The 17,538-nt window shown below is 45.6% G+C and overlaps 1 protein-coding gene across 1 annotated transcript; it reads right to left on the bottom strand.

Moving 5' to 3' along the window:
* Nucleotides 1-8,050: 8,050 nt before the first annotated feature.
* LOC129842129 (uncharacterized) lies at nucleotides 8,051-13,077 on the bottom strand. Its single transcript, XM_055910528.1, has 2 exons — nucleotides 10,848-13,077; nucleotides 8,051-10,727 (listed from the first exon to the last, which is right to left on the bottom strand). Exons 1-2 carry the CDS (start codon nucleotides 13,067-13,069, stop codon nucleotides 8,786-8,788), a joined length of 4,164 nt encoding a protein of 1,387 aa, XP_055766503.1. The 5' UTR covers nucleotides 13,070-13,077; the 3' UTR covers nucleotides 8,051-8,785.
* Nucleotides 13,078-17,538: the final 4,461 nt, after the last annotated feature.

Raw genomic sequence — 17,538 nt, 5'->3', positions numbered from 1 at the left:
ATGGCTCTAATCTGATAGTGGTAGTGGGTTGGTAGATTTCTAGTCTCCCTTATGGCTCTATTTTGATAGTGGTAGTGGGGTGGTAGATGTCTAGCCTCCCTTATGGCTCTAATTTGATAGTGGTAATGGGGTGGTAGATGTCTAGTCTCCCTTATGGCTCTAATCTGATAGTGGGGTGGTAGATGTCTAGTCTCCCTTATGGCTCTAATCTGATAGTGGTAGTGGGGTGGTAGATGTCTAGTCTCCCTTATGGCTCTAATTTGATAGTGGTAGTGGGGTGGTAGATGTCTAGTCTCCCTTATGGCTCTAATCTGATAGTGGTAGTGGGTTGGTAGATGTCTAGTCTCCCTTATGGCTCTAATTTGATAGTGGTAGTGGGGTGGTAGCTGTCTAGTCTCCCTTATGGCTCAAAATTTATAGTGATAGTGGGGTGGTAGATGTCTAATCTCCATTATGGCTCTAATCTGGTAGTGGTAGTGGGGTGGTAGATGTCTAGTCTCCCTTATGGCTCAAAATTTATAGTGGTAGTGGGGTGGTAGATGTCTAGTCTCCCTTATGGCTCTAATCTGGTAGTGGTAGTGGGGTGGTAGATGTCTAGTCTCCCTTATGGCTCTAATCTGATAGTGGTAGTGGATTGGTAGATGTCTAGTCTCCCTTATGGCTCTAATTTGATAGTGGTAGTGGGGTGGTAGATGTCTAGCCTCCCATATGGCTCTAATATAGTAGTGGTAGTGGGGTGGTAGATGTCTAGACTCCCTTATGGCTCTAATCTGATAGTGGTAGTGGGGTGGTAGTTGTCTAGTCTCCCTTATGGCTCTAATTTGATAGTGGTAGTGGGGTGGTAGATGTCTAGTCTCCCTTATGGCTCTAATCTGGTAGTGGTAGTGGGGTGGTAGATGTCTAGACTCCCTTATGGCTCTAATCTGATAGTGGTAGTATGGTGGTAGATGTCTAGTCTCCCTTGTGGCTCTAATCTGATAGTGGTAGTGGGGTGGTAGATGTCTAGTCTCCATTATGGCTCTAATCTGATAGTGGTAGTGGGGTGGTAGATGTCTGTTCTCCCTTATGGCTCTAATCTGATAGTGGTAGTGGGTTGGTAGATGTCTAGTCTCCCTTATGGCTCTAATTTGATAGTGGTAGTGGGGTGGTAGCTGTCTAGTCTCCCTTATGGCTCTAAATTTATTGTGGTAGTGTGGTGGTAGATGTCTAGTCTCCCTTATGGCTCTAATCTGGTAGTGGTAGTGGGGTGGTAGATGTCTAGTCTCCCTTATGGCTCTAATCTGATAGTGGTAGTGGGTTGGTAGATGTCTAGTCTCCCTTATGGCTCTAATTTGATAGTGGTAGTGGGGTGGTAGATGTCTAGCCTCCCTTATGGCTCTAATTTGATAGTGGTAATGGGGTGGTAGATATCTAGTCTCCCTTATGGCTCTAATCTGATAGTGGGGTGGTAGATGTCTAGTCTCCCTTATGGCTCTAATCTGATAGTGGTAGTGGGGTGGTAGATGTCTAGTCTCCCTTATGGCTCTAATTTGATAGTGGTAGTGGGGTGGTAGATGTCTAGTCTCCCTTATGGCTCTAATCTGATAGTGGTAGTGGGTTGGTAGATGTCTAGTCTCCCTTATGGCTCTAATTTGATAGTGGTAGTGGGGTGGTAGCTGTCTAGTCTCCCTTATGGCTCAAAATTTATAGTGGTAGTGGGGTGGTAGATGTCTAATCTCCATTATGGCTCTAATCTGGTAGTGGTAGTGGGGTGGTAGATGTCTAGTCTCCCTTATGGCTCTAATCTGATAGTGGTAGTGGATTGGTAGATGTCTAGTCTCCCTTATGGCTCTAATTTGATAGTGGTAGTGGGGTGGTAGATGTCTAGCCTCCCTTATGGCTCTAATATAGTATTGGTAGTGGGGTGGTAGATGTCTAGACTCCCTTATGGCTCTAATCTGATAGTGGTAGTGGGGTGGTAGTTGTCTAGTCTCCCTTATGGCTCTAATTTGATAGTGGTAGTGGGGTGGTAGATGTCTAGTCTCCCTTATGGCTCTAATCTGGTAGTGGTAGTGGGGTGGTAGATGTCTAGTCTCCCTTATGGCTCTAATCTGATAGTGGTAGTGTGGTGGTAGATGTCTAGTCTCCCTTGTGGCTCTAATCTGATAGTGGTAGTGGGGTGGTAGATGTCTAGTCTCCATTATGGCTCTAATCTGAAATTGGTAGTGGGGTGGTAGATGTCTAGTCTCCCTTATGGCTCTAATCTGATAGTGGTAGTGGGTTGGTAGATGTCTAGTCTCCCTTATGGCTCTAATTTGATAATGGTAGTGGGGTGGTAGCTGTCTAGTCTCCCTTATGGCTCAAAATTTATAGTGGTAGTGGGGTGGTAGATGTCTAATCTCCATTATGGCTCTAATCTGGTAGTGGTAGTGGGGTGGTAGATGTCTAGTCTCCCTTATGGCTCTAATCTGATAGTGGTAGTGGGGTGGTAGCTGTCTAGTCTCCCTTATGGCTCTAAATTTATTGTGGTAGTGTGGTGGGAGATGTCTAGTCTCCCTTATGGCTCTAATCTGGTAGTGGTAGTGGGGTGGTAGATGTCTAGTCTCCCTTATGGCTCTAATTTGATAGTGGTAGTGGGGTGGTAGATGTCTAGTCTCCCTTATGGCTCTAATCTGATAGTGGTAGTGGATTGGTAGATGTCTAGTCTCCCTTATGGCTCTAATTTGATAGTGGTAGTGGGGTGGTAGATGTCTAGTCTCCCTTATGGCTCTAATCTGATAGTGGTAGTGGGTTGGTAGATGTCTAGTCTCCCTTATGGCTCTAATTTGATAGTGGTAGTGGGGTGGTAGCTGTCTAGTCTCCCTTATGGCTCAAAATTTATAGTGGTAGTGGGGTGGTAGATGTCTAATCTCCATTATGGCTCTAATCTGGTAGTGGTAGTGGGGTGGTAGATGTCTAGTCTCCCTTATGGCTCTAATCTGATAGTGGTAGTGGATTGGTAGATGTCTAGTCTCCCTTATGGCTCTGATTTGATAGTGGTAGTGGGGTGGTAGATGTCTAGCCTCCCTTATGGCTCTAATATAGTATTGGTAGTGGGGTGGTAGATGTCTAGACTCCCTTTTGGCTCTAATCTGATAGTGGTAGTGGGGTGGTAGTTGTCTAGTCTCCCTTATGGCTCTAATTTGATAGTGGTAGTGGGGTGGTAGATGTCTAGTCTCCCTTATGGCTCTAATCTGGTAGTGGTAGTGGGGTGGTAGATGTCTAGACTCCCTTATGGCTCTAATCTGATAGTGGTAGTGTGGTGGTAGATGTCTAGTCTCCCTTGTGGCTCTAATCTGATAGTGGTAGTGGGGTGGTAGATGTCTAGTCTCCATTATGGCTCTAATCTGAAATTGGTAGTGGGTTGGTAGATGTCTAGTCTCCCTTATGGCTCTAATTTGATAGTGGTAGTGGGGTGGTAGCTGTCTAGTCTCCCTTATGGCTCAAAATTTATAGTGGTAGTGGGGTGGTAGATGTCTAATCTCCATTATGGCTCTAATCTGGTAGTGGTAGTGGGGTGGTAGATGTCTAGTCTCCCTTATGGCTCTAATCTGATAGTGGTAGTGGGGTGGTAGCTGTCTAGTCTCCCTTATGGCTCTAAATTTATAGTGGTAGTGTGGTGGTAGATGTCTAGTCTCCCTTATGGCTCTAATCTGGTAGTGGTAGTGGGGTGGTAGATGTCTAGTCTCCCTTATGGCTCTAATTTGATAGTGGTAGTGGGGTGGTAGATGTCTAGTCTCCCTTATGGCTCTAATCTGATAGTGGTAGTGGGGTGGTAGATGTCTAGACTCCCTTATGGCTCTAATCTGATAGTGGTAGTGGGGTGGTAGTTGTCTAGTCTCCCTTATGGCTCTAATTTGATAGTGGTAGTGGGGTGGTAGATGTCTAGTCTCCCTTATGGCTCTAATCTGGTAGTGGTAGTGGGGTGGTAGATGTCTAGACTCCCTTATGGCTCTAATCTGATAGTGGTAGTGTGGTGGTAGATGTCTAGTCTCCCTTGTGGCTCTAATCTGATAGTGGTAGTGGGGTGGTAGATGTCTAGTCTCCCTTATGGCTCTAATCTGATAGTGGTAGTGGGGTGGTAGATGTCTAGTCTCCCTTATGGCTCTAATTTGATAGTGGTAGTGGGGTGGTAGCTGTCTAGTCTCCCTTATGGCTCGAAATTTATAGTGGTAGTGGGGTGGTAGATGTCTAGTCTCCCTTATGGCTCTAATCTGGTAGTGGTAGTGGGGTGGTAGATGTCTAGTCTCCCTTATGGCTCTAATCTGATAGTGGTAGTGGATTGGTAGATGTCTAGTCTCCCTTACGGCTCTAATTTGATAGTGGTAGTGGGGTGGTAGATGTCTAGCCTCCCTTATGGCTCTAATCTGATAGTGGTAGTGGGGTGGTAGTTGTCTAGTCTCCCTTATGGCTCTAATTTGATAGTGGTAGTGGGGTGGTAGATGTCTAGTCTCCCTTATGGCTCTAATCTGGTAGTGGTAGTGGGGTGGTAGATGTCTAGACTCCCTTATGGCTCTAATCTGATAGTGGTAGTGTGGTGGTAGATGTCTAGTCTCCCTTGTGGCTCTAATCTGATAGTGGTAGTGGGGTGGTAGATGTCTAGTCTCCATTATGGCTCTAATCTGATAGTGGTAGTGGGGTGGTAGATGTCTAGTCTCCCTTATGGCTCTAATCTGATAGTGGTAGTGGGTTGGTAGATGTCTAGTCTCCCTTATGGCTCTATTTTGATAGTGGTAGTGGGGTGGTAGATGTCTAGCCTCCCTTATGGCTCTAATTTGATAGTGGTAATGGGGTGGTAGATGTCTAGTCTCCCTTATGGCTCTAATCTGATAGTGAGGTGGTAGATGTCTAGTCTCCCTTATGGCTCTAATCTGATAGTGGTAGTGGGGTGGTAGATGTCTAGTCTCCCTTATGGCTCTAATTTGATAGTGGTAGTGGGGTGGTAGATGTCTAGTCTCCCTTTTGGCTCTAATCTGATAGTGGTAGTGGGTTGGAAGATGTCTAGCCTCCCTTATGGCTCTAATTTGATAGTGGTAGTGGGGTGGTAGCTGTCTAGTCTCCCTTATGGCTCAAAATTTATAGTGTTAGTGGGGTGGTAGATGTCTAGTCTCCCTTATGGCTCTAATTTGATAGTGGTAGTGGGGTGGTAGATGTCTAGCCTCCCTTATGGCTCTAATTTGATAGTGGTAATGGGGTGGTAGATGTCTAGTCTCCCTTATGGCTCTAATCTGATAGTGGGGTGGTAGATGTCTAGTCTCCCTTATAGCTCTAATCTGATAGTGGTAGTGGGGTGGTAGATGTCTAGTCTCCCTTATGGCTCTAATTTGATAGTGGTAGTGGGGCGGTAGATGTCTAGTCTCCCTTTTGGCTCTAATCTGATAGTGGTAGTGGGTTGGTAGATGTCTAGTCTCCCTTATGGCTCTAATTTGATAGTGGTAGTGGGGTGGTAGCTGTCTAGTCTCCCTTATGGCTCAAAATGTATAGTGTTAGTGGGGTGGTAGATGTCTAGTCTCCCTTATGGCTCTAATCTGGTAGTGGTAGTGGGGTGGTAGATGTCTAGTCTCCCTTATGGCTCTAATCTGATAGTGGTAGTGGATTGGTAGATGTCTAGTCTCCCTTATGGCTCTAATTTGATAGTGGTAGTGGGGTGGTAGATGTCTAGCCTCCCTTATGGCTCTAATATAGTAGTGGTAGTGGGGTGGTAGATGTCTAGACTCCATTATGGCTCTAATTTGATAGTGGTGGTGGGGTGGTAGTTGTCTAGTCTCCCTTATGGCTCTAATTTGATAGTGGTAGTGGGGTGGTAGATGTCTAGTCTCCCTTATGGCTCTAATCTGGTAGTGGTAGTGGGGTGGTAGATGTCTAGACTCCCTTATGTCTCTAATCTGATAGTGGTAGTGTGGTGGTAGATGTCTAGTCTCCCTTGAGGCTCTAATCTGATAGTGGTAGTGGGGTGGTAGATGTCTAGTCTCCATTATGGCTCTAATCTGATAGTGGTAGTGGGGTGGTAGATGTCTAGTCTCCCTTATGGCTCTAATCTGATAGTGGTAGTTTGGTGGTAGATGTCTAGTCTCCCTTGTGGCTCTAATCTGATAGTGGTAGTGGGGTGGTAGATGTCTAGTCTCCATTATGGCTCTAATCTGATAGTGGTAGTGGGGTGGTAGATGTCTAGTCTCCCTTATGGCTCTAATCTGATAGTGGTAGTGGGTTGGTAGATGTCTAGTTTCCCTTATGGCTCTAATTTGATAGTGGTAGTGGGGTGGTAGCTGTCTAGTCTCCCTTATGGCTATAAATTTATAGTGGTAGTGTGGTGGTAGATGTCTAGTCTCCCTTATGGCTCTAATCTGTTAGTGGTAGTGGGGTGGTAGATGTCTAATCTCCCTTATGGCTCTAATCTGATAGTGGTAGTGGGTTGGTAGATGTCTAGTCTCCCTTATGGCTCTAATTTGATAGTGGTAGTGGGGTGGTAGATGTCTAGCCTCCCTTATGGCTCTAATATAGTAGTGGTAGTGGGGTGGTAGATGTCTAGACTCCATTATGGCTCTAATTTGATAGTGGTGGTGGGGTGGTAGTTGTCTAGTCTCCCTTATGGCTCTAATTTGATAGTGGTAGTGGGGTGGTAGATGTCTAGTCTCCCTTATGGCTCTAATCTGGTAGTGGTAGTGGGGTGGTAGATGTCTAGACTCTCTTATGGCTCTAATCTGATAGTGGTAGTGTGGTGGTAGATGTCTAGTCTCCCTTGAGGCTCTAATCTGATAGTGGTAGTGGGGTGGTAGATGTCTAGTCTCCATTATGGCTCTAATCTGATAGTGGTAGTGGGGTGGTAGATGTCTAGTCTCCCTTATGGCTCTAATCTGATAGTGGTAGTGGGTTGGTAGATGTCTAGTCTCCCTTATGGCTCTAATTTGATAGTGGTAGTGGGGTGGTAGATGTCTAGTCTCCCTTGTGGCTCTAATCTGATAGTGGTAGTGGGGTGGTAGATGTCTAGTCTCCATTATGGCTCTAATCTGATAGTGGTAGTGGGGTGGTAGATGTCTAGTCTCCCTTATGGCTCTAATCTGATAGTGGTAGTGGGTTGGTAGATGTCTAGTCTCCCTTACGGCTCTAATTTGATAGTGGTAGTGGGTTGGTAGATGTCTAGTCTCCCTTATGGCTCTAAATTTATTGTGGTAGTGTGGTGGTAGATGTCTAGTCTCCCTTATGGCTCTAATCTGGTAGTGGTAGTGGGGTGGTAGATGTCTAGTCTCCCTTATGGCTCTAAATTTATTGTGGTAGTGTGGTGGTAGATGTCTAGTCTCCCTTATGGCTCTAAATTTTGTAGTGGTAGTGTGGTGGTAGATGTCTAGTCTCCCTTATGGCTCTAATCTGGTAGTGGTAGTGGGGTGGTAGATGTCTAGTCTCCCTTATGGCTCTAATCTGATAGTGGTAGTGGGTTGGTAGATGTCTAGTCTCCCTTATGGCTCTAATCTGGTAGTGGTAGTGGGGTGGTAGATGTCTAGTCTCCCTTATGGCTCTAAATTTTGTAGTGGTAGTGTGGTGGTAGATGTCTAGTCTCCATTATGGCTCTAATTTGATAGTGGTGGTGGGGTGGTAGTTGTCTAGTCTCCCTTATGGCTCTAATTTGATAGTGGTAGTGGGGTGGTAGATGTCTAGTCTCCCTTATGGCTCTAATCTGGTAGTGGTAGTGGGGTGGTAGATGTCTAGACTCTCTTATGGCTCTAATCTGATAGTGGTAGTGTGGTGGTAGATGTCTAGTCTCCCTTGAGGCTCTAATCTGATAGTGGTAGTGGGGTGGTAGATGTCTAGTCTCCATTATGGCTCTAATCTGATAGTGGTAGTGGGGTGGTAGATGTCTAGTCTCCCTTATGGCTCTAATCTGATAGTGGTAGTGGGTTGGTAGATGTCTAGTCTCCCTTATGGCTCTAATTTGATAGTGGTTGTCAAGTTGTCTAGGTGTTATAATTATTTTCAGCTCTGCCCAAACTTGAAAACGGCTTGCTCAACCCGTGAAGGATGCAAAGGGACAACTCAATTCCTTTCCAGTGTTTTATTATGGTTTTGATGCCATTTGTTGAATATGTTGAAATAGTTGATTTGTTGAATAGAGTAGTTGAATCACAGAGGAATAGGGAATAGGAATAGCACTAGCAATAGGAATAGCACTAGCACTAGGAATAGCACTAGCACTAGGAATAGCACTAGCACTAGGAATAGGTTGATAACCTTAAACAGAGAATAAACATGCATTATTTTACACTAAACAATGCATGACACAGCAACAAAGCATGGCTTTGAATAAAGTAAACGTTTAAACAATTTAATCTAGCACTTCTAGCAATTACTTCTGAGGTCAGAAAATATCCACAACAAAAGTCAAAATTCCTACCAGAGTTAAACATGTAAATTGTGCTAAGCACTGGATGCAACATAATAAATAATTCCAAACATTACATACCAGTTGCGTCTTTAGGGTTGAACAATGAGCTGTGTGTATGTTGAGGACCAAACATTTTATACCCATGCTTATCTGACAGGTGCGCATGTAAAAGTAGTCCCTCCAGAAATCCTGGCTCAATTTTTTAGTTCCACCCGTGTTTTTTGGGTTATCTGCCCTCTTGAGGCCTGGAGGTCTTTAAAGGAAGAGCTGCCATTGTGCTCATGTTTTGAGTGTTCTGTTTTGACGCAACACCTCCCACTTGACCTCCTGGTTCTTGAACCGAAGGAGGTCACACGAACCTCTGTGTTGGGGCATGTTCGATTTCAGCTATCAGGCTCTTCCTTCTTCAACAGGAAGTATAACAATGATGCGTCTGACATCCCTATGAAGAACTGTAGCAGGTATTTTAGTTGAGAGTGTCTTTGACTTCTCTTGAGCAGGCTTCACAGTTGGGACTGGGTAGCTGGGAAAAGTTCTGACATGCACATCTCTGACGATGCCCTTCTTGTCAATGTTGACACTGATGACTCTGGCTAGTTTGTAGTGACCCCTCCAGGCATTTTGGTCAGCCAGCCAGACAACATCTCCAACAGCCACATTCCTATGTGTTGTGTGCCATTTACTCCTCACGAATAGATTGGGCCCAGCTAACTGACTCCACTTCCTCCAGAACCGGTCAACTTCTGTTTGGATAGCTCTCAATCTTTTGTATGGGTACCTTTCAAAATCAAAGCATCCAAGATCTCCTCTGGGTCCAATCCGTCCAAGCAGAAGGGAATTTGGGCTGATGTATTCTATGCAGTCCTCCCGGCTTTGAGTTCTTGCATCTATGGGCCTCTCATTGGCAAGGTTAGCAGCCGTGTAGAGAAATGTTTGAAACTCAGTCCATGTGAAGAGTCCTTCTCCTCCCAGGTTGTGCAAAGCCCGCTTCACAGTACGAACAGCTGCTTCTGCAGCTCCATTCCTGTGAGGGGAGTCTGCTGGGTGGATTTTCCAGCTCCATTCTGTCCCATGCTTGGAAGCTTCATTTTCAAGCTCAGATTTATCTAGTTGATCCAAGAAGATGTAGAGTTCTTTGAGGGCAGGTCTGGCACCCACAAAGTTCTTTCCAGGATCTGACCACAATTTCTTTGGGTGCCCTCTCAGTGCCGTGAATCTTTGGTAAGCCAGTAGGAAGCCTTCCGTCGACTGGTCACTGACAACATCTGTGTGCATAGCTCTGGATACCATGCAACAGAAGACAATACCCCACACCTTGAGCTTGGTTTTCTTTTTCACCTCGTCCTTGACTTCATACGGTCCAAATAAGTCCACTGTTGTGTACTCAAATGGTCTGGCTGGTGTTATCCGCTCGGATGGAAGGTCACTCATGATCTGTTGGCACTTTCTGGCCCTGGCCTTTCTGCACACCACACAATTGTCAACTCTCTTTTTAGCCAGCTTCCGGCCTTTTATCACCCAGGCTTTCTTCCTCATCCGGAGGAGTGTGCCTGCTATTTCTTCATGATTTGCACCATGGGCCTCTTGAGCTAGGAGAGTGGATATCCATGCCTCATATGGTAGAATTGGTACGGCAGTTTCCTCCTCATCAAAGATCTGGAACCTTCCTCCACAAACTAAGAGCCCAGTCTCTTTATCTCTGTAAACAGCGAGTCTGTTGAGAGTGGTATCTTGAAAGGTTATACCTTCTTGAGCTGCAAGGAACAAGTCTCTTAGTGCATCCTCACACTCCCCGACAGTGAGTACAGCTTGTTTGGCTCTGTACCTCCAGTTTGTTGAAAGAGCGTCCTCCCACTTTGGTTTATCTGAGGCTGAATTCTTGGTTAACATTTCTTTCCATCTCGTTGCGGCTCTCCAAACCCAGGCAATGACTCGGATCAGCCTGGTCAGATTGCTGAATTTCCTGATGTCAATCAGTTTTGTTACCGCAGAGCCGGCTGGTGATCTTCGGATCCGAGTCTTGGGTTCATCTGGGTTATTTTGCTGTGCATCACTCTGGTTTCTCTTGACCTGCGCTCTGGTCAGTGCTGCCGAGAAAGCTTTCCTTCGAAGTTTGTTTATACCTTCCTTGGCATACGCAGCGATTTCTTTGGCTGACTTATGTGGCCACTCTTTCACAGGTTTCCTCAGGAATGCTGGTCCATCCTGCCACATGGAATATTCCTGGAGGTCTTCTGGGGCTGCCCCTCTTGTTATGATGTCAGCACTGTTCAGGCTTCCTGGGATCCACCACCAGTCTTCTATGGATGTGGATTTCTGGATCTCTCCAACTCTATTTGCAAAGAAAGTTTGATATCCATAGCTGTCTCTCTGGATTGCTCCCAACACAGTTTGACTGTCCAGTAGATGGAGCCATCGTTCAATTTCTATTCGACTGTGCTTTTCAACGTACTTTCGAAGTCGTGCTGCATAGACAGCACCGCAGATTTCAGCTTTTACTGGTTCTCCCTTTTGGTCCAATGGTGTGAGCTTTGCTTTGGATTCAACCAGTCTGACTTTGATGCCTTGCTGGGTCTCCCATCTTAAGTACACTACGGCTCCATAGCTCTTGTCACTTCCATCAGAGAATGTTATTCCCCATGGTTTTCCAATCCAGTTGGCTGGTGTGAGGCTTCTGTGAAAGGTGATTTGGCCAAGACGTGTGTATTCCTCAAAGAATTGGATGGCTTCTTCCCTCAAATTTTCAGACAAAGGTTTGTCCCAAGTGTCTCGGTTCAGAGTTTTGCCTCCAGCTTCCTGAAACGCCTTTCTGACAAGAATGGCACCCTTTTGTTTGGCAGGTGTGACGAGGCCTATTGGGTCATACAGGCTAGCTACCTGGCTCAGCAGTTCTCTTCTCGTCAGTGGGTTTGGAGTTTTCCCTCTCACCTCTTCATCAAGGAGATTTTGGCCGACTCTCATTTTCCCTTTCCTCTTTGAGAAATTGATTGAAGTCATGAGGTACAGTCTATCCTCCTCAACAAGGTATCCAACTCCAAGGGCTTTATTGTATCCTTCCCTCATTTGGTTTGGGAGAATGAGTGCTGTGCTTGACTGCGCTCCTTGTTCTTCTGGTACGATCTCCTGCCTCCCACTTTGATCTGACCGGACCCAGGGCTTGAGGACGAAGCCGCCTGCCTTCAGGATCTCTTCAACACTTTTGGTGTTCTGGTCCAGCTTTTGCAAGTCATTATGGGAAGTCAGGATGTCATCGACATAGGTATCCTCTTCAAGGATCCTACGTTCCTCCTCCAGGTGAGCAAACATGGGCAGTTTGCTTGTCTCTCTCATAGCCAATTGCGCAATGCACCCTGCTGGTCGATCGCCAATATTGACTCTGGTGATCGCATACTCTTCAATCTCTTCCTCCTCAGTGTCTCTCCAGAGAAATCTGTGGAGGTGCATCTCCAGGTCTTCCAACCACACAGAATTGTACATTTTCTTAATGTCGCCGAGGGCAGCATTGACGCCTCTCCTGAACCTGAGTAGTACTGCTCGGATGGGATTGAGGACATCAGGCCCTTTCAGCAGAAGGTCATTCATGCTGACCCCTCTAAACTTCTGGCTGCTGTTCCATACCAGTCTCACAGGTGTTGTGAGAGAGTGCGGGTTTGCTGCCACCAAGTGGCTGACATACCATACTGGCCCCTTCCAGCTGGCAATGAGCTCTTTGGTGAGTTTCTTCGCTGCTCTTCTCTCGACCATTTCATGGACTTGAGCTGTGTATGCTATTCTCCACTCTGGCTCTTTTTTGAGTTGCTTTTCTGTTCTCAAGAAGGTGGCTTCCACCCCACTCCTATTGTCAGGAAGGGAACTTGGATCTTGAATCCAGGGGTATTTTGTGTCCCAGTGGGGTTCATCACTGTGAGCATCTGCTTTGATGTAGGTGAGGCCTTTCCTTATGATCTCCAGCTCTCTTTCCTCACTCAGAGTCATTTCTTTGCCTCCTGGTTGACAGTTGCCGCACCGGCATCCTCCACACTTTGGGTCGCAAGCTGCTCCAATGCTGTCCCACTTCCACCAATCCAAGAACTCTCTGTGAGCAACTGTTCCTTTGGTTTCAGCTGTGAACAGCTTAGCTATCTCTTGATATTTGACAGCAGTTGCTTTCATGGATCGAGCAAAGTGTGTTTCAGACCTGTGTGCGGCTATATCCACTTCTTCAAACAGATCTGGATGTGCTCCACCAACAGTCTTTCCTAGCGGGCCTTCCCACAAGACAAGGTCTCCAATCACCTTCACTCTTTGCGGAGCAAGTCTTCCTTCGCGGTGGCTTATCAGTAGCTCAATATTCTCTGGTCTACTCAGATCTCCTAGATTGACTTCTGGGAAGAACTTCTTGAGTTGCTCAGGTTTGATGACTCTGTGGACGTTGGCAATTTCATTCAAACCATAGCAGATAAGCTCATGAGCTCTTTCCGTGCCTATGGGCGTTTTGACCCTCACTCTGAGGAGATATCTTCTGGTTCTAACCTTCATGGCCATTCCTCCGACTCCATGAACGACTAAAGTGATGTTTTCACTTCGAAGATTTAATCTTCTGGCAGCTCTGTGAGTGATGTAGTTTGTGTCCGATGCCAAGTCGATCAGGGTTCCAATTCTTTGTCCTGCATTGGCAGTTACCTTGAGCAACATTAGAATAACTGGCAATTCTTCTACTGCACTTGACTCAGTCACTCCCAGCTGATTATTTTCGACACAGTTTGTTCTCGCAGTGGCGTTGGTGAATGCTTTCTTGAATTTCTCTGCCATCTCTGGGGAGAGCTTAGATACCAATTCCTCCTGCTCCTCTGTAAGCGTATACCTTCTCACATTGGATTGTCTTCTGTCTGAGTCACTTCTCTTGAAATCTCCCTTCAGACAAAGAAAGAAATGATGGTCTTTCTTACAGTCTCTTTTCCTGCACAGGTAAGTGTCTTTGCATTCATCATCTTCTCCATGACAGACCAAGCACCTCTTGCAGGCCCCCAGCTTTTCTACAGCATCCAACTTTTCCACCGGCTTCAGTTCTTTGAAATGCTTGCAAAAGAAGATCTTTTCTCTATGCTTTTCATCTCCACAGACAACACAGCCGCCTTTCCTTGTGGAACGTGTGGACGCATATCTCCTCTCCACACAAGCATATTTCTTCTCTGGCTTTTCACTCCCTCCCAGCTGCTCTAATTTTTCAAGAATTTCCTCCTGTGTTTTCAGGAATTTAAGAAGGTTTTCAAAGTGATTGTCCGGCGTGACATTATTCCTCGGGTTAACCATGAAGACAAGCCAATCCCGCTTGATGTTGTCAGGTAACTTGCTTTCTATGGATCTAATCACTAGAGGGTTGTTGATGGCTCCTGTGCCTCCAAGCTCTGTGAGATCATCCAGTGCCTTCTCTATAGTTTGGATCATGTCGATAACTTTCCTTGGCTGATTTGCTCTTAAAGCAGGAATTTTCTCCAGATCCTCAATTATCTCCAAGGCAATTGTAGACTTGTTTCCATACCTGTTCTCAAGCACCCTGAACATGTCCTCAGCAGTATTGTAAGTAGACAAACGGAGGTCTCTGCACATTCTCTCATCTACACTGTCAATGAGTTGGATTTTCTTTACTTCGACTGAGCCTGTTGGTTCCCCCTGCTTCTGTAGACTCTCCCAGTCTCTCCTCCATCGATGGAAATTCCTTTTATACCCACTGAACTTGGGTAAACAGGTTGGTTTTATTCTCAGTGTCGGCTGTGGAGCTGGCATGGGCATCTGCAGCACTCTCCCTCTGTCTTTATCCTCTTCCGCAATTCTTTGCGCTGTGAGAAATCCTGCCCTCCTTGCTTCAAGGTTGTTTCTGAATGCTTTCAGATCCTTTACTCTGGCTTCCAGCCGTTCTTTTTCTGCTACTGGAATCCACATCTCCCACTCTGCTAGGCTTGTGATTGCATCTTGGACTTGTGCCTTCGCACCATCCCACCGTAGCTCGAAGCCATCTCTATTTACAGCCATAACAGGTATTTGAGTAACTCCATCACAGGCGGTCTCAGCTTCTTTGATTGCAGACTTCACCTCGTCCTCCCCGTATCTAGGCCATAGGTTGGACTGGATCATCCCCCTGACCTCATCCAATCGTACTTCGCATTCTTGGAATGTCTTCTCAAGTTCAGTCTGCTGCTGCTTGCTCAGGTCAGCTTCTTCACCCTCATCGGTTTCAGCTTCAATGTCTGCCAGAAGTCCAGCCCTGTATTCATCATTTGTCTCACTGACCTTCCTTGCCTCCGACGTGAGCTTCTTGAACTCCTCTCGCAGTTCGCTCTTAGTCATGTGTTTTGCACCTCTGCTAAGGAAGTTTGCTTGCTTGGTAAAAGCACTCTTTGCCAAAGTTCTTTCTTGCTTCAGCTCCTTCACTGTTTTCCCAAGAGCTTCCTCCGCCATTTTGAGATGTAAGCCAATACTCTCTCTGCGACGACAGCTTTCCTGACTTCAGGCCGTTAATCCTTTCGTCTTCACTGCCACGCTTGGTTATCAACTGTCAAGTTGTCTAGGTGTTATAATTATTTTCAGCTCTGCCCAAACTTGAAAACGGCTTGCTCAACCCGTGAAGGATGCAAAGGGACAACTCAATTCCTTTCCAGTGTTTTATTATGGTTTTGATGCCATTTGTTGAATATGTTGAAATAGTTGATTTGTTGAATAGAGTAGTTGAATCACAGAGGAATAGGGAATAGGAATAGCACTAGCAATAGGAATAGCACTAGCACTAGGAATAGCACTAGCACTAGGAATAGCACTAGCACTAGGAATAGGTTGATAACCTTAAACAGAGAATAAACATGCATTATTTTACACTAAACAATGCATGACACAGCAACAAAGCATGGCTTTGAATAAAGTAAACGTTTAAACAATTTAATCTAGCACTTCTAGCAATTACTTCTGAGGTCAGAAAATATCCACAACAAAAGTCAAAATTCCTACCAGAGTTAAACATGTAAATTGTGCTAAGCACTGGATGCAACATAATAAATAATTCCAAACATTACATACCAGTTGCGTCTTTAGGGTTGAACAATGAGCTGTGTGTATGTGAGGACCAAACATTTTATACCCATGCTTATCTGACAGGTGCGCATGTAAAAGTAGTCCCTCCAGAAATCCTGGCTCAATTTTTTAGTTCCACCCGTGTTTTTTGGGTTATCTGCCCTCTTGAGGCCTGGAGGTCTTTAAAGGAAGAGCTGCCATTGTGCTCATGTTTTGAGTGTTCTGTTTTGACGCAACAGTGGTAGTGGGGTGGTAGATGTCTAGTCTCCCTTGTGGCTCTAATCTGATAGTGGTAGTGGGGTGGTAGATGTCTAGTCTCCATTATGGCTCTAATCTGATAGTGGTAGTGGGGTGGTAGATGTCTAGTCTCCCTTATGGCTCTAATCTGATAGTGGTAGTGGGTTGGTAGATGTCTAGTCTCCCTTACGGCTCTAATTTGATAGTGGTAGTGGGTTGGTAGATGTCTAGTCTCCCTTATGGCTCTAAATTTATTGTGGTAGTGTGGTGGTAGATGTCTAGTCTCCCTTATGGCTCTAATCTGGTAGTGGTAGTGGGGTGGTAGATGTCTAGTCTCCCTTATGGCTCTAAATTTATTGTGGTAGTGTGGTGGTAGATGTCTAGTCTCCCTTATGGCTCTAAATTTTGTAGTGGTAGTGTGGTGGTAGATGTCTAGTCTCCCTTATGGCTCTAATCTGGTAGTGGTAGTGGGGTGGTAGATGTCTAGTCTCCCTTATGGCTCTAATCTGATAGTGGTAGTGGGTTGGTAGATGTCTAGTCTCCCTTATGGCTCTAATTTGATAGTGGTAGTGGGGTGGTAGATGTCTAGCCTCCCTTATGGCTCTAATATAGCAGTGGTAGTGGGGTGGTAGATGTCTAGACTCCCTTATGGCTCTAATCTGATAGTGGTAGTGGGGTGGTAGTTGTCTAGTCTCCCTTATGGCTCTAATTTGATAGTGGTAGTGGGGTGGTAGATGTCTAGTCTCCATTATGGCTCTAATCTGATAGTGGTAGTAGGGTGGTAGATTTCTAGTCTCCCTTATGGCTCTAAATTTATAGTGGTAGTGGGTTGGTAGATTCTAGTCTCACTTATGGCTCTAATCTGGTAGTGGTAGTGGGGTGGTAGATGTCTAGTCTCCCTTATGGCTCTAATCTGATAGTGGTAGTGGATTGGTAGATGTCTAGTCTCCCTTATGGCTCTAATTTGATAGTGGTAGTGGGGTGGTAGATGTCTAGCCTCCCTTATGGCTCTAATATAGTAGTGGTAGTGGGGTGGTAGATGTCTAGACTCCCTTATGGCTCTAATCTGATAGTGGTAGTGGGGTGGTAGTTGTCTAGTCTCCCTTATGGCTCTAATTTGATAGTGGTAGTGGGGTGGTAGATGTCTAGTCTCCCTTATGGCTCTAATCTGGTAGTGGTATTGGGGTGGTAGATGTCTAGACTCCCTTATGGCTCTAATCTGATAGTGGTAGTGTGGTGGTAGATGTCTAGTCTCCCTTGAGGCTCTAATCTGATAGTGGTAGTGGGGTGGTAGATGTCTAGTCTCCATTATGGCTCTAATCTGATAGTGGTAGTGGGGTGGTAGATGTCTAGTCTCCCTTATGGCTCTAATCTGATAGTGGTAGTGGGTTGGTAGATGTCTAGTCTCCCTTATGGCTCTAATTTGATAGTGGTAGTGGGGTGGTAGATGTCTAGTCTCCCTTATGGCTCTAAATTTATAGTGGTAGTGTGGTGGTAGATGTCTAGTCTCCCTTATGGCTCTAATCTGGTAGTGGTAGTGGGGTGGTAGATGTCTAGTCTCCCTTATGGCTCTAATCTGATAGTGGTAGTGGGTTGGTAGATGTCTAGTCTCCCGTATGGCTCTAATTTGATAGTGGTAGTGGGGTGGTAGATGTCTAGCCTCCCTTATGGCTCTAATATAGTAGTGGTAGTGGGGTGGTAGATGTCTAGACTCCCTTATGGCTCTAATCTGATAGTGGTAGTGGGGTGGTAGTTGTCTAGTCTCCCTTATGGCTCTAATTTGATAGTGGTAGTGGGGTGGTAGATGTCTAGTCTCCATTATGGCTCTAATCTGATAGTGGTAGTGGGGTGGTAGATGTCTA

Source organism: Salvelinus fontinalis, unplaced genomic scaffold (assembly GCF_029448725.1).
Source record: "Salvelinus fontinalis isolate EN_2023a unplaced genomic scaffold, ASM2944872v1 scaffold_0016, whole genome shotgun sequence".
NCBI classification, from domain to species: Eukaryota; Metazoa; Chordata; class Actinopteri; order Salmoniformes; family Salmonidae; genus Salvelinus; species Salvelinus fontinalis.
Note: the sequence above shows the minus strand (reverse complement) of the source record. Positions and strands in the feature narration are given on the sequence as shown.

Excerpts from the sequence above, each read along its gene's own strand:
- LOC129842129 (XM_055910528.1), bottom strand. The coding sequence starts at position 13,069 with ATGTTGCTCAAGGTAACTGCCAATGCAGGACAAAGAATTGGAACCCTG. Across the intron at positions 10,728-10,847 it reads TATGCAGCACGACTTCGAAA|AGTTGGAGAGATCCAGAAAT; the intron begins GTACGTTGAAAA and ends CTTTGCAAATAG.